Genomic DNA, 15658 nt, shown 5'->3' on the forward strand with positions numbered 1-15658 from the left:
CGGCAGGCGCTGGGCGGGGGTCTGCGCTCCTCCCCGGGGCGGGGCTCGCCGGGGCTCCCGCGCCTGGCCCCGCGCGAAGCGGCCGAGTCTTGCAGCGCAGCGGCGGCGGGCGCGATGTATCTCCGCAGGGCGGTCTCCAAGACCCTGGCGCTGCCTCTGAGGGCGCCCCCCGGACCCCCGTCGCTCCGGAAGGACGGTGAGTGTCGCGCCGGCCTGGGCGTCCAAGCCTGAAGAGGACAGGCGCCTCGCGCGCGGATTTTGCGGCGCCCGGGTTCCCGCCGGCACCCAGTGGACCCAAACCGGCCCGAGCTGCAGAACCCTGAGCTTGAGGATAGGGGCAGGGATGGAGGAAGGGTGCGGGGAAGACGCCCCCCGAAGCTTTTGAAAACTTTGGAAGTAAGGGACCTTCCCAGAGCGGCTTCTGAATCCGGAGTAGGCTTCCTGGGTTCGAATCTTGATCTTGGGCAAGTGATTTAACCTCACTTTCTCATCTCTAAAATGGGGACAATAATGGTTGTGAGTTTTAATGAGTTAATATGTAGTTAAAAGCGCTTCGAAAAGTGCCTGGCTGACGTATCCATAGCTTACTCTTCTTGTTAGTATGAGGACCAGTGCGTTCTCCAACTTCGTGAGGAAGCCGAGGAACGGTTGGGGAGGTGGACACTCATTTGCGAGCCACGCGAGGCGGAGGAGGGAGCGCGGGCTCAGTGAAAGTCGGGTGAATGCTCCCGAGTAAATAAACTCAAGGCTTGTCCGGGGCGCGGCAGCCTGAACCCCGCGAGCCTTCGAAGCTTTTTCCTTCAGGGCTGCACACACACCTGAGCCACCCAGCCGCTCGGCTCTGCCGCTCCCGTATCCGCCGCCTTCACTTTGGGGGACACAGGGTAAGAGGGAGGGTCTGCAGAAATCTCCCAAAGGGGAAGCTGTAGTGCGAGCTGGAAGCTTCTTCACTAAAACTTGACTTAGACGAGAGCGACTGTTCTAGAGCCCGGAACGTCGTAGGTGCTTACAAAGTGCGAGCATGCGTGTTTTCCCCGCCCGCACCCCGCCGCCCCGGGCCGGCTTTGCGCTCCGCGCAGCTGGGTCCCCGCGGCCCCTGCGCACCCCTCCTCCGGCTCCCGGCTCCTTTCCGTCCCGCCCAGCCCGGCGGCTTTGAGAGAACGTCTTGGAAAGTTCTTACTTCTCCCCAAACGTCGCCTCACTTCCTGAGGCTCGTCAGGTAGTTCAGCCCGAAGCGCGCGCTCGAGCCCGAGAAAGAGAAACCCTCCTGCGGAAAATTCCGCGGGCCAGTTTCCTCCCCCACCCCCCGCACCTGCTGGACCCGAGGTGGTGGTGGTGGTGGGCGGGAAGGAAGGTCTGTCCAGCTAGCTTTATTTTTCTCTTAAAATACTGGTAGGGAGAAGTTGCATCCCGAGTAACAGAAATAAGGCATCTTCGTTTCCCTTGATCTTTATACCACGATACAGCATCCCCCCCCCCCGACGAAATAGAAGCCATTAATTTTAAACGTCTGAAGATAACAAGGCCGTTGTGAGTGGGGGTGGGGAGAGAGAGGCGTCCCCAGACCTTGGCCTTCCGCAGCGTTATCTCCCGCACCCACCGCGGTCCTCAGGCACAAACATACACACTTCTTCTGTTAGCTGCGCGTTTCAAATAGTTTCCGCCTCAACTTGGGGCAAGGGAAAAGTAGGTTAAAAATTCTAAAGCGGTAGTTAGCAATATTGGTTGTAGCAACACTGATCTTATTCTGATTTTCATCTAATTCCTTTTTGTTTTTGTAGCACTGATTTGTTTATGTATTTGAAGAAGTATTATTGACTGGAAATTTGGCTTCAGTCATGGACATTAATTAAACTTTTATGGCACTTTCTGTTTTGTTGAAAATTAAAACTGTTTCAGTTTTATTGAAGGGTAAGGTTTTAGCTGTGTCTCATCAAATTTGGTTTTCTGGCTTTTGCTTTTAAAAATGTAACTTTTTAAATGAACCAATAATTTAATAAATAATTTGGGTTTGTAAGATCATTGGAAGGAACACAGAAAGGCAAAAGAGAAATCATCTGTAATCCTACCACTCAGTGAATACCACTGTTTAAGTTTTAGTATATATAATGTTCCAGACCTTTTCTTCTTGCATTTTTTTCTTAGGCACATCGCTTCTAGGAACTGAGATAGTTCTGTATGGAGTATTTTGTTAGAACTTTTTGTTTAATATATTGTAAATATTTTCTAATGTAAGTAAATATTCTCTGCAAAACTTCTAATACCTCTTTGACGTTGTATGGATATACATGAATTTAGCTAAATATTTATTAAATATTTATTTCACATTTCATTGCTCTTTTATTTTTTTAATTTATTTTGAGATAGAGATAGAGAGCAGGCAAGCAGGCGAGGGCAGAGAGAAGAGCAAGAATCTCAAGGAGGCTCCATACCATCAGCACAGAGCCCAATGCAGGGCTCAAACTCACCAATTGTGACATCATGACCTAAGCTGAAATCAAGAGTTGGACGCTTAACAGACTGAACCACCCAGACTCCCATTGCTCTTTTAAATAAGTGTCATAATTGTATTTGTGTTTAAGTCTTTACTCAAATCTCTGATTTTCTTTTTTGCTTCCTATTTAAAATGATTTTTTGATATGTATTTTCAATTATTTTTATTTACGTAATCTCTACACCCAACATAAGGCTCGAATTCACCACCCCAGAGATCAAGAGTTGCATGGTCTTCCAACTGAATCAGCCAGGCGTCCCTAACCTTTTTAATCTGTCTGTCTGGTTGTCAACTATAGAAGCTACATATTCTCTACTTAATAACAGATGTTTGTTTAAAACAACAAAAGCCCCACTACAAGTCAAAGCCATAACCTCTTATGATAGCCTCTTTGGGTACATTTGTGTGGAAAAAATATTTTTTCCAAGAGAAGATCATTATATCTAAACTAAAAACATGCGTACAAAATCTTTCTAATATTGCTACTACAAAAGTTTAGAATCCGTGCAAATGTCTTAAGACTTGCCCTCTGCAAATCAGAACTTCATACGAGTCCTTGCACCCATACTCTTCGTCAGGCCACTTCCAATTACTTTGCACTTTCCCAGTCACACAACTCTCCTTGCCGTGCTGTCTCCAGTGCAGTTTTCTCTTCCCTTATTTATCTGACAATTTCTTCTACTTCCCTTCAAAACCCAGCTCACGTCTCTTCGATTTTAACAACCGCGTTGAACCACCTAGCTGATGTTTTTCACTAGTGTTCATGCTGTGGTTGCAACTTCTACTTACATCTGTTCTAGTAGTTCTCATATTGTGTCGCAATTGTTCATCTGCATTTATTTGTCTGTACATTTGTTCCCTCCTTCTACACTGTGAGCCGCCTGAGGCTAGGGACCTTGTATATCTTTTCACAATTACATCCTTAATGATGCTAACAATGCCAAACACATAGGATATGCTCAGCTGTATCTGTTGAATGAATAGATGTCTCTACTTTTTTTATCTTTAAAGAATTTGAGCTATATCAACTTTAAGCTCTTTCTACCTTTTAGTCCATTAACATTAAGAAAACAATTTTTAAATGTTGGTTTATTTTTGAGAGAGACAGTATGTGAGCAGGGGAAGGGCAGAGAGAGATGGAGACACAGAATCTGAACCAGGCTCCAGGCTCTGAGCTTTCAGAACAGAGCCCGATATGGGGCTCAAACTCAGGGACTACTATTATAAGCATTTTAATTATAGGGTATATGGCATATGAAAGTGTTAATACTACAGAGTAAATATTTTTAAACGTAATAATATATAGTTTTATCTATTTCTGTTAGTTTGTACAGAATTGTAGTTTGGTTTTACATATGACCTTTTTGCAACATTTGTCTTAAAAAGCTTTTATCTGCCCATCTTTGCAAAGGCTTTGCATTGGAAAAATTAAAAATTTTTTCCTACCTATACTTTATTACAGATTTATAGAAATGTGTTGGATTTCAACATGTTTTATTTAGCATGTAAATTTTAAGTACAAAGATATTTAATTCATGTTTTTGGAAAAAATGGTCTTTTCCAGTGAATCCTGTGGTGGAGTACATACAGCAAATGAATTTCTTTTGCATCTTGTTTGTTAAAATTGTTCAGTGCTTTTGTCACTTCTCTTTACCCTCGCTTGCACTCCTTCCAAGAAAAGCATGATGCTGCACATAAAGCTGACAGGTTTCATAAGTACTTAATCAAATTAGATTGGGAACTGTCAAATGGAATTACTACCCTACCTTGTAATACTGTTTTCCCTTAAGCCAAAATCAGTTGATGTTAGTAGATTCTAAGGTCACTGAAGGGGAAGATTTTTTTAAGATACAATTATTTTAAATAGTTTTGCTTAAATGGTGGAGCTAACTATGTTTAAACTTGTTTCCCTAGCGTCTCTTCGCTTGATGTCATCTAACAAATTGCCTGGATCATCTGGATCAAATATGATCTATTATCTGGTTGTAGGTGTCACAGTCAGTGCTGGTGGATATTATGTAAGTGTTTAAATAACCAAAATATTCAGTAATTCATATATTTTACAACTTGTGGCAAAACTCAAAGCATTGTCAAGATCAGGACACAGAATTAATTAAATATACAAGATTATGAAGATTTTTTTTAAATATAAAATCGCCATTAATACCGCCAAGTATAGGTGACTTTCAGTATAATTGATGTTATTATAAATACTAATAATAAGAAATGACATTTGAGTGTTTATCATATGACAGACTCCAGACTTATTCAATAATTAGTGATTCTATAAGGTAGGGACTATTGTTAACATTTAACAGGAACTGGTTTGAAAGATTAACTTAAAACAAATAGAGTATTTTTTTAGAGCATTTTAGGTTCACAGGAAAATGAACAGAAAGTACAGAGTTCTCATACCTCCTCCCAGCCCTCTCCCCACCAACAATCTCACATTAATGTAGTACATTTGTTAAAACTGCTGAGTCAAAATCAAAACATTATTATTAACTAAAGTGTTTTGTGTACATTAGGGCTTACTCTTGGTATTCTACATTCTGTGGGCTTGGACAAACGTATCATGATATGTATCCACCGCTATAGTATCAGAACAGAGTAGTTTCACTGCCCTAAACGTCCGCTGTATTCACCTGTTCACCTTTTCCTCACCCAATCTTTTTTACTGTCTCCATAGATTTTACTGGTTTTATATATCTTTATACATTTTTATTATTTTTTAAAAATAATGTTTACTCATACTTTTTTATTAAAAATTTTTTTAGATTTATTTATTTATTTTTGAGAGACAGAGAAAGATAGAGTGCAAGTGGGGGAGGGGCAGAGAGAGGGAGACACAGAATCTGAAGGAGGCTCCAGGCTCTGAGCTGTCAGCACAGACCCTGGACATGGGGCTCTAGCCCAAGAACTGTGAGATGATGACCAGAGCTGAGGTCGGATGCTCAACCAACTGAGCCATCCAAGTGCCCCATATTCATACATTTTTTTAAAAACTTCCAAATAGGGGTGCCTGGGTGGCTCAGTCAGTTAAGCACCCGACTCTTGATTTCAGCTCAGGTCAAGATCTCACTGTTTGTGAGCTTCAGCCCTGTGTTGGACTCCACACTGACAGTGTGGAGTTTGCTTGAGATTCCTTCTCTCTCTCTCTCTCTCTCTCTCTCTCTCTCTCTCTCTCTCTGCCGCTCCTCGGCTGCTGCTGCTCTCTGTCTCTCAATAAATAAATGAACTTAAAAATCAATAAATAAAAATAAATTTTAAATAGACAATGTAAAATAAAAAGAAAAATGTTTCCTCCCTGGTCCCTTTATCCACTCCACCCACATAATCACTGTGAAACAAAGCTTTTAATAGTATGACTTTGGAGCTAAGATGATGGAATAATTGTGCATTAAATAAGATAAATCTGTATGAGTCATTTTGTTACTAATTTTTTACATAAAAATTTAATATTCATTGTGAATAAAAGTAAAATAAATGTAAATTCTTCAGAAATTCTAACAGTATACAATTATTACCTTTTGGTTTCACCCTATAGAAATACACATAGAGGGATTTTTAGTCATAACTAGGAAGTAAATGGCCAAACCAAAATACTTATTCTAATCTTCAGAATTGTGAGAGCCTCAAGAAGCCAGGAAACTTCAAACATGTCACTTATAGTATTGTCCTCCGCTGATCTGTCAGCTTTCACTCATACCCAGATGCCTTCTCTTCCGCTGTCTCTGCGGCTGAATGTTGAACTCACTGCCCAGGGCTACTATCATTGGATGCAGGCCACTGGGGATACAGAGATTGGACGAGGCCACGTGACTATGTGGGAAGCTGGAAGCTGGAATTTCATCTGGAGCTCACTCTACCCATGATTATGTTTATTAGGGCCAGACGCGAACCTCTCCAGTCCACTAAATCTTTCTTTGCAAAAGCAGTCTTACACTGGAAGGTTATAAGCAGACTGCTCCTGTGAGCCCTCTCTGGCCTTGTTCTCTCACAATGGGAGAGGAAGTTGGACAAGGTGATGATCTCTAACTCTCTTCACCTCTAAGAATATGTTTTTGGTTTTTTTTAATAATTAAAAAATTATTTATTTATTTAATTTTGGGAGAGTGCAAGTTGGGGAGGTGTGCAGAGAGGGGGACAGATGATCCAAAGTGGGCTCTGCACTAATAGACTGACAGCATGGGGGCTCAAACTCAGGAACCGCGAGATGATCACCTGAGCTGAAGTAGGCAACCACCTGAGCCACCCCAGGCGCCCTTCTTAAAGTGATTTTTTTTAAATTTTTAAATTTCTTAAAAGTTTGTTTATTTATTTTGAGAGAGAGTGTGAGCATGGATGGGGGTGGGGCAGAGAGACTCCCAAGCAGGCTCCACACTGTCAGCACAGAGCTCCATGCAGAGCTTGAACTCATGAACTGTTAGATCATGACCTGAGCCGAAGTCAAGAACTGGACAGTTAACAGACTGAGCCACCCTGGCACCCCAAGAATATGTGGTTTTACTCTGGAATGCTGGAAGCCTTAATTCCCAAGAATCTTAGTGTGTTGTCAGGAGGAAATACAGGATATGAGGCACTTGAAAACGTGTATTCAGATCTCTCCCTCCCTTTTTGTCCTGTACTAAAAGAAGTTTTATGTTAGATTGATCTGAATTGAATCCAAAGTTGCTCTGTAGCCAGTTTTTAATTTCCAAGGAAAGTCTTATATTACAAGGGCCTCTTGGAATCTGAGAGAGGCCCTGGTCACTTCAGTTTTTTGAGGGTCTGAGATATTTGTGGGATATTTTAAATGCTTACATTTAATACATAATATCATTTGGTAATAACTTCCAAAGTCTAGATTTAAGGCTTTCCAAAGGTTCTTCCGATAGGCCTTTCCTCTACTCTGTGTTTCACTATGTCAGATTTGGAAAAGCTAGATTCTTTTGGCCACACATGAGTATGAGTCATCCTGATATCATCATCTCTTTGATTTAGCCTAAACTAGTTTTTTTCTCACCTTGTGTTGTAGGCTAATGTTCTCTAGGATGTTGCTCTGGGATGGCATTTCAGGGATGTAAACTGCACAGGCTCAGCTTTAGGGTGCTGAGGACTGAGAACTGAGCATGCTGACTCAGCATAGTGGTTTGATAAGTGGTCAGGAGCTCCCACCCTATTAGGAAAGTATTCCCTGCTTTTAATTGGAAATGGTGACCAGCATTGCTGCTGACTGTTTGCTCTGCAGGTTTCAAACCCAGATGATTCCAGTCTGAACTCACCAAACACTAGGGGGATGGTTAGGGCTACTATGGGATCATTTCCACCCTTGAGGTTATTGAATTTCCATTTAAAAAAAAAATTTTTTTTTTGTTTTATTTATTTTTGATACTGAGAGAGACAGAGCATGAGAGGGGGAGGGGCAGAGAGAGAAGGAGACACAGAACTGGAAGCAGGCTCCAGGCTCTGAGCTAGCTGTCAGCACAGAGCCCGATGCGGGGCTCGAACCCACGAACGTGAGATCTGACCTGAGCCGAAGCTGGAGGCTTAACCGACTGAGCCACCCAGGCGCCCCTGATTTTCCATTTTCATAGTCTAGTTTTAAAATCCTGAAAAGTGGTGTGTAATTTGCAAAGTACAATTAAAAAAATTTTTAATGTTTATTTTTGAGAGAGAGAGAGAGACAGCATGAGCAGGGGAGGACAGAGTGAGAGAGAGAGAGAGACACAGAATCTGAAGCAGGCTCTAGGCTTTGAACTGTCAGCACAGAGCCTGACATGGGGCTCAAACCCACGAACTGTGAGATCATGACCTGAGCCAAAGTCGGATGCTCAACCCGACTGAGCCATCCAGGTGCCCCGCAAAATACAATTTTTAATAAGATGCTTGGTTTATGACTATTAAAAATGTAAGGAATACTATATATACATATATAAAATTTTAAAATTCTATAATCCTACCATAACTGATAAATCACTACCTACACCTTTTACAATTTGAGATAATATAAACAATGTTATCTAACTAGTGAGATTTTCGTCTTTAAAAAATCATCAGCTACAGGTCAGAGATGACTACTTGAATATAAAATGAAAGGAAGCCTGCATGTTGTATTGATGATTAAGATAGCTTTGTTTTTAATTCTATTTCACACATAACCCATTGTCAGGTCATAGTGCTGCTTAGAAGGAATAAACCTAGTTTGTTTAAGGAAATTCATTGGGGCCTTCAAATATGCTATTTTGGAAGATTTTTGAAAACCTTTTTATTGGGAGATGGTTGAGTTTCACATGCGGTTAGAAGAGCTAACAGAGAGATCTAATATGGTCTTCGCCTCATTTCCCCAGGTGATTAATATCTTTCATAGCTATAATATAATATCACAACTAGGAAGTGGACATTGATAGTATCCATTGACCTTATTCAGATTTCACCACTTTTACATGCACGTGTGTATGTATGTGTGTGTATTTACTTCTGGGCAGTTCTGTCACAGGCGTAGATTCATGTATTCACCACCACTGTCAAGATACAGGATCCCTTGTGTAGCCCTTTTATAATTGCGCTCACTTTCTTTGGCCTTCCCCTTCTTCCTGGCTCTGGCAACCACTAATCTGTTCTCTGTTTCTAGAACTTTTCTTTTTAAATTTTTTTTATGTTTATTTAGTTTTGAGAGACGAGGAGAGAGAGAGAGAGAGCCGCAGCAAAAGTGGGGGGCAGAAAGAGAGGGAGACACAGAATCTGAAGCAGGCTCCAGGCTCTGAGCTGACAGCATAGAGCCTGAGGCAGGGCTCAACCCCACAAACCATGAGATTATGACCTGAGCTGAGGTGGATGCTTAACTGACTGAGCCACCCAGACTCCCGATGCTTCTATAACTTTTCATTTCAAGAATGTTACATAAATGGAATCATTAAGCTGTATAACCCTTTGAAACTGGCTTTTTCCACTCAGCATAATTATCTGGAGATACATCCAAGTTGTCATACCTGTATCTACAGGTTGTATCTCTTTGTTGCTGAGTACCACAGTTTGATGCACCACAGTTTATTTAACCATTCAACTGTTGTCGGAGGACATCCAGACTGATTCTAGCTTTCGGCTGTTACAAATAAAGCACCCATCAGTATTTGTGTGCACATAAGTTTCCATTTCCCTGGGATAAATGCTAGAAGATATTTATAAATGCCTGTCATAATGTCTATTTTTTTTTCTTTGTCTTCATCTTATCTAGTGTGTGTTTTCTCTTATCTTTGACTCTTGTTAGAGCCTTTTTTTTTTCCGGTTTAAAGTATTTTACTTAATAACAAAAGTTTCCAAAAGGGAAACAAAATAACAAAATATACAATTCTCTTTGAATTGTATATACCTTTGGGGATGCCTGGGTAGCTCAGTCAGTTAAGTGTCTGACTCTTGATTTTGACTCAGGCCACAGTCTCATGGTTTGTGAGCTTGAGCCCTGTGTCAGGCTCTACGCTGACAGCTCGGAATCTGCTTGGGACTCCCCCTCCCCCCATCCCTCTACCACTCGTTCTCTCTCTCTCTCTCAAAATAAATAAATAACCATTTGAATTGTATATACCTTTGAACTTGGCATGATGAATCTCAGAACTCAAGAAATCAACTTCAGCACACGTTTACTTTCAGACTTACAAGACAGTCACATCAGAGCGAGCCAAACACACGGAACATATAACAAATTTGAAAGAAAAAACCAGAGCAGAGTTACATCCACTTCAAGGTAAAGTGAATTTATTATTTTTTCCCTTGAGGCAGTGATTTCCATTATCTTAGGCAATGAACACTATTTGCTTGGGGTTTCTTTCCTGACTTGACAGAATGGCCCTGGGCAGGAGTTCATTTGGAAGGGGAAAGTCCAACCAAAACCTAAAGAATATTGTTATACGTTTTGAATGAGTGCATTAAATAAATGAAAGCGTTTTACATCTGCACTGCTGACCAGTGGCTTTGAATTCTTTGTGTGGTAATATTACTTTCCCCCTACTCAGGCTTCCATTCATGCAGGCATAATTTTAGTGTCTGTCTCTCTCAGCAACTTAACCTTTCACTTCCCTTATTATTTTTTTTAATCCTAAAACTAACTTTTGTTTCAGTTTTGTCTAAGATCACCCGTTTATGTCTGTCTACAGTACACTTGACACTTGTACAATCAGCCATGCTCTGAAGTCCCTCGGTTGATCTGATTGATAAAATGGCAACTACTAGAGCAGAAACTTGACATTTTCACGCTAATGTGTACTTCTTGCCTTAAACTGCTTGCTTTAAATGCTTTTGTCCATCTCAATTATAATGCCATTATTGCCGATTGCTATGATCGCTATTTAGGGACAGAGATAATAGTTGCTTATGAATCAATTTTAACTTTTGAGTCCTGACAACAGTAAGAAATGGAATATTATCAATAAACAATATAATCATGAGAAGGCTGATTGTAATAATAGTAAAATACAGCATTTCCATAGCACTTTTGATTTTAAACCCCTTTTTATTCACGTTATTTTAATCAAGGCTTACAATAGCTCTGTGAGGTAGATATTATTGATATCCCCATTTTGCAGATGATAAAACTGAGGTTGAGAGAGGATTAGTGATTGCTCAGTTATCCACTAGTGATTTGGCTACTTTCCCATGCTATTTCACATGCCATGTTGGCTGTTTATTTTCATGTTCTTTGTATGTAAGTAAATAATATATGTAAATTACTTTTTTAAGTTTAACAGGTTCAAAAGGGTTTATGAAAAAGCAGATCCCCATTTTCCCTTCCCAGAGGCATCCAGTAATACCAGTTTCTTTGTATCCTCCTAGAGAGAGTCTTGCAAATAAAGACTTTCTATGTATACCTTACCCTTCTTTTGTCCTAAGACAAATAGCACCATACGGTCTACATTGCTCTCTTCCTTGCTTTTTGCACTTAGCAATCTATCTTGAGGACCATTTCATAGCAGTATATACAGATTTTTCTCATTTTTTAAACATGACTGCACAGGGTTCCACTGTATTGTCATGCCCTTTAAATTAATACTTTGCTTCATGGGCTAAATCTTAAAGGTGAAAAGGAGAACCATGTGGAAGCTGAGAAAGTAAGTTCACAAGTCCCTGAAGTATCTCTTGTGGAAGTCCCAGAGGTCGATGCAGAAGATACATCGGATGCTCCAGGTGCAGCCATGAGAGAGGCCTCAGCCCGTCCAGGTGATTTGGAGGACACCCTGGTGGAGACCCACATGGTTGGTGCTGAAGCTGGGGAGGAGGGTACACCTGCAGCACCCAGCGAAACGGCAGAGGTCAACACTGAGATGCCCTCGGCGGTTCAGAATGCAGCGTTGGATGAAGCCGGTGCCATCAGTGATGATGAAGGGACAACAGAGAAGGAACGCTCCGGTGACGTTGCTGAACCAGAAGAAGAGAGGCCTCCAGCTGAGTCAGGATCCTCTGCTGCAGATGGTTTCCAGGAGGAAGCCAGTGTTGGTTCCGAGGCAGCCTCTGCTCAAGGCTAATCTCACACTGAGTGACACTTCAGCAAAAGAAGGCCATAGAGTGTCTGATAGGTGCTTTTGGAGTTTCAGTAATCTTAGTTTCAAAATAGGCTTCTTTTCTAGAAAACTTTGATGTGCCTTGAAGATTTTTGGCATCTACTGATAGATTTCAGGATTGAGAGATTTGAGATTTTACATGTCTGAATAGTTTCCTACTCTCTGAGATCAGAATACGACATTGCAGTGAACAGCTTAAAGAGTTCCGTCTTTGGATTTAAGTTTTACATCATAGCAGTTGAGCTACCTGCATTCACTTTAATTTTGCTGTACCTGTACCTTACTTTAATGTTTGTGATTCTAGATTCTTGAGTTTTGATTTGAACTCACTTAAATAAAACTGGAAAATCTTTAGTGCTTCTGTTTTTATTTGCTAATACTTATCTGTATAAATAATGTATAATATATAATATCAAAGATTATGTGTTATGTTATAAGATATAGATTACAGATTAACACGCACACATATAACATCACATGAACAAAGAAAACATGTAGCCTATGGAGAACCCTGCATATAACTATATATATATATATATATATATATATATATATCCATTCTCCCATCTATATTACGTGGGGGACTGTGCCCTGTGCCAAAGTTTTTCATTTCAGTTTATTTCAGTTCAAACAATGGTTTGAACAATGATTTTTAATAGTTTTTTTTTTTAAGTTTATTCTGAGAGAGAGCGAGCTAATGTGCACACACACAGGGTAAGGGCAGAGAGAGAGAGAGAGGGAAAGAATCCCAAGTAAGACTGTGCTGACAGCAATTTGGGGCTCAATCTCACAAACCATCAGATCATGACCTGAGCTGAAATCAAGAGTCAGATGTTTGACTGAACCACCCAGGCGCCCTAGTTCAGACAATGTTTATTGAGGACTTACATACTTTCTGCCAGGAATCATTCATTCATTCATTCATGTATTCGACAAATACTAAGTAAGTGCCTATAACCTACCAGGCACTGTTTTAAATGTAGAAATTTAAAAAAAAGATAAATATTCTTACACTTTCCAGCTTATATTTTAGAATATGATCAAATAATTTAAAAAACACATAAGAAAACTATACAGTATGTTAGATACCAACAAGTGTTTTAAAAGAAAGGTAGTGAAAGTGAAGGGATTGTAAGTGTTTAGGGGTGGAAGTTGTAATTTTACTTTATTCTTATTTACTTATTTTAGAGAGAGTGAGCAGGGGAGGGGGAGAGAGAGGGACAGGGAGAGAATCCCAAGGAGACTGCGCTGTCAGCACAGAGCTTAATGTGGCTTAAACTGACGAACTGTGAGATCATGGCCTAAACTGAGATCAAGAGTTGGACACTCAACCAACTACACCACCCAGGCACCCTAGAAGTTGTAATTTTAGATGGGATGGCCAGAGATAGCCTTGCTAACAAGCTGTCTAGTGAGTAAAAACCTGAAGGATGTACAAGGGACCTGGAGGGACAGGGGAAGAAGAATCCTTCTGGATGGGGGAACTGAGAAGTACAAAGGCGCTGAAGCATGACCATGCTAGAGAATTTGAGGAATTCTAAGATGGCCAGGTGGCTCAAGTGGAGTAGAAAAGAGGGAGTGGTTGGAGATGATTTCAGAAAGAGGACAAGGGTGATGCAGGGATGAGCCACATCATGCCAGGTCTTGTAGGCTCTGAGCGATTCCTTGGAGTAAGTTGGGGTGTTCTGGTGGACCTGTGCTCTGCCTAGTTCCCCTTACCTGGGCCAGCTTCTGTGCGTGTTACACACACACGCCCCACCTTCACCCCAGGTGGCTCACAGCCAGTGACTCAATGCCATAGTGGTACAAAAGGTGGGGCCGACTCTGTAGGACAGGCCATGCTCCAGAGCTCCCTGGGGGGCTGAGGTTGAAGCTGGCTTCCAGTCTATATTACGTCTTTGTTTAGCTTTTCTCCCCTGCTCTCTCCTGCTTTCCTCTCTACTACTCTGCAATAGCACTCCTCCAAATTTGGGGGTCAACTGCCCCCAAATTCCTGCTTTGTTCCTAGGGAATGCCACCTAAGATAATTGGATGTGGTCCAAGGAAGCAGACACTAAAAATCAGATTTTGGAATCGTGTCACTCAGCTAGATGGCAACGAGGACCTCCTTGTGGTATATGGAAGATTGCTAGTTCTGGTGCTCTATAGCAATGTCATTGTGGAGATTTTCACCTATGGTAAACTAGAGTGGAATATACGGGCATACCTCAGAGATACTACAGCTTTGGTTTTAGAAACTGCAATAAAGTGAGTATTGCAATAAAGCAAGTCAAATGGATTATTTGGTTTCCCAGTCATATAAAAGTTATGTTTATTAAGTCTGTCAAGTGTACAATAGCATCATGTCTAAAAAAACAACATTCATACCTAATTTAAAAATACATTTTTGGGAGCACTGGCTCAGTTGGTAGAGCACATGACTCTTGATCTCGGGTTTGTGAGTTCAAGCCCCATGTTGGGAGTGGAGCCTACTTAAAAAAATACATTTTGCTTGAAAAATGCTAATCATCACCTGAGTTTTCAGTAAGTAGTAACCACTGATAACAGACCACCATAACAAATATAGTAATAGTGAAAATGTATACAATATTGTGAGAATTGCAAATATGTGATAGACACACAAAAATGAGCAAATGCTGTTGGAAAAAATGGCCATAATAGACCTGGGTTGCCACAAACCTTCAATTTATAAAAAATGCAATACCCATGAAGCACAATAAAATGAGGTAACCTTTAGGTGGAAGGTGATACACTGTTGGCTTAAAGCTTCTGGAATTTGAGAGAGACAAAGAAACAGGACTTCATTGTTGCTGTACAATGTTTAAGTCTGAGATAAGGATGGCACCTTGGGTTTGTCTTGAATTGGTCTCAATGTCAACTCTGCATTAGACATAAGCCTAAAGCCTATGGCACAATTAAGGGATGCTGTTCTAGTAAACATTTTGTAAGATAAAGCAGAAACTCTACCCAGTGCCACACTTACGACTTCAACATACACACAAAAACGCATTCTCTGCTGTTTCCTTAGGATGATCTCTCCTGCAAATAAGAGAAACCAACTCAAAATGGGTTAAACAACAAAGATAGGTTGTGTGTGTGTGTGTGTGTGTGTGTGTGCGTGCACGCACCTGTGCATGTGGTTGGGTGGGTAGGTTGTTTGTTTTGAAGTGGGCTTCATGTCCAGTGTTGGAGCCCAACACTGGCTTGAACTCATGACCATGAGATCAGGACTTGAGCTGAGATCAAGAATCAGACACTTAACTGGCTAAGCCACCCGGGCATCCCAAAGATAATTTTTATCTGGATATCCAGAGGCTGAGCTGCTCCAAGGTTGATTTATTCCATGACTCAGTTGTCAGTGTACCAGGTTGTTTCTATTATTCTGCTCTACTAACAAGAATGTTTCGGCTTTATCCTTGGTCGGCCAAGGATAATCACATGACAAATCACCACAATTCTGTCTTATTCAGACACAATAATGTCCACCAGAAGTCTTTCAAAAAGAATGTCCTCATCTTTAAAAAAATAATTTAAAAGTATATATCTTTTTCTTTTTAACATTTACTTGTGGAAAATGGCACAGTAGTGAGAACAGTATAAGGGAATCTTCATGGGCCCCACATCCCTATTA

General features: G+C 40.9%; 1 protein-coding gene across 2 annotated transcripts; it reads left to right on the forward strand.

Annotated features, from left to right (window-relative positions):
* The first annotated feature begins 71 nt into the window (after positions 1-71).
* Positions 72-12381, forward strand: MGARP (mitochondria localized glutamic acid rich protein). 2 transcript variants are annotated; one of them, XM_029957262.1, is made up of 4 exons: positions 72-196; positions 4409-4512; positions 10124-10217; positions 11546-12381. In XM_029957262.1, exons 1-4 carry the CDS (start codon positions 115-117, stop codon positions 11989-11991), a joined length of 726 nt encoding a protein of 241 aa, XP_029813122.1. In that variant the 5' UTR covers positions 72-114; the 3' UTR covers positions 11992-12381. The 2 variants fall into 2 exon arrangements, with proteins under 2 accessions (XP_029813122.1, XP_029813190.1); XM_029957330.1 differs by lacking the exon at positions 72-196 and adding an exon at positions 1064-1219.
* The last annotated feature ends 3277 nt before the right edge of the window (positions 12382-15658 follow it).

This window comes from Suricata suricatta, chromosome 1 (genome assembly GCF_006229205.1).
Source record: "Suricata suricatta isolate VVHF042 chromosome 1, meerkat_22Aug2017_6uvM2_HiC, whole genome shotgun sequence".
Lineage (NCBI taxonomy): Eukaryota > Metazoa > Chordata > Mammalia > Carnivora > Herpestidae > Suricata > Suricata suricatta.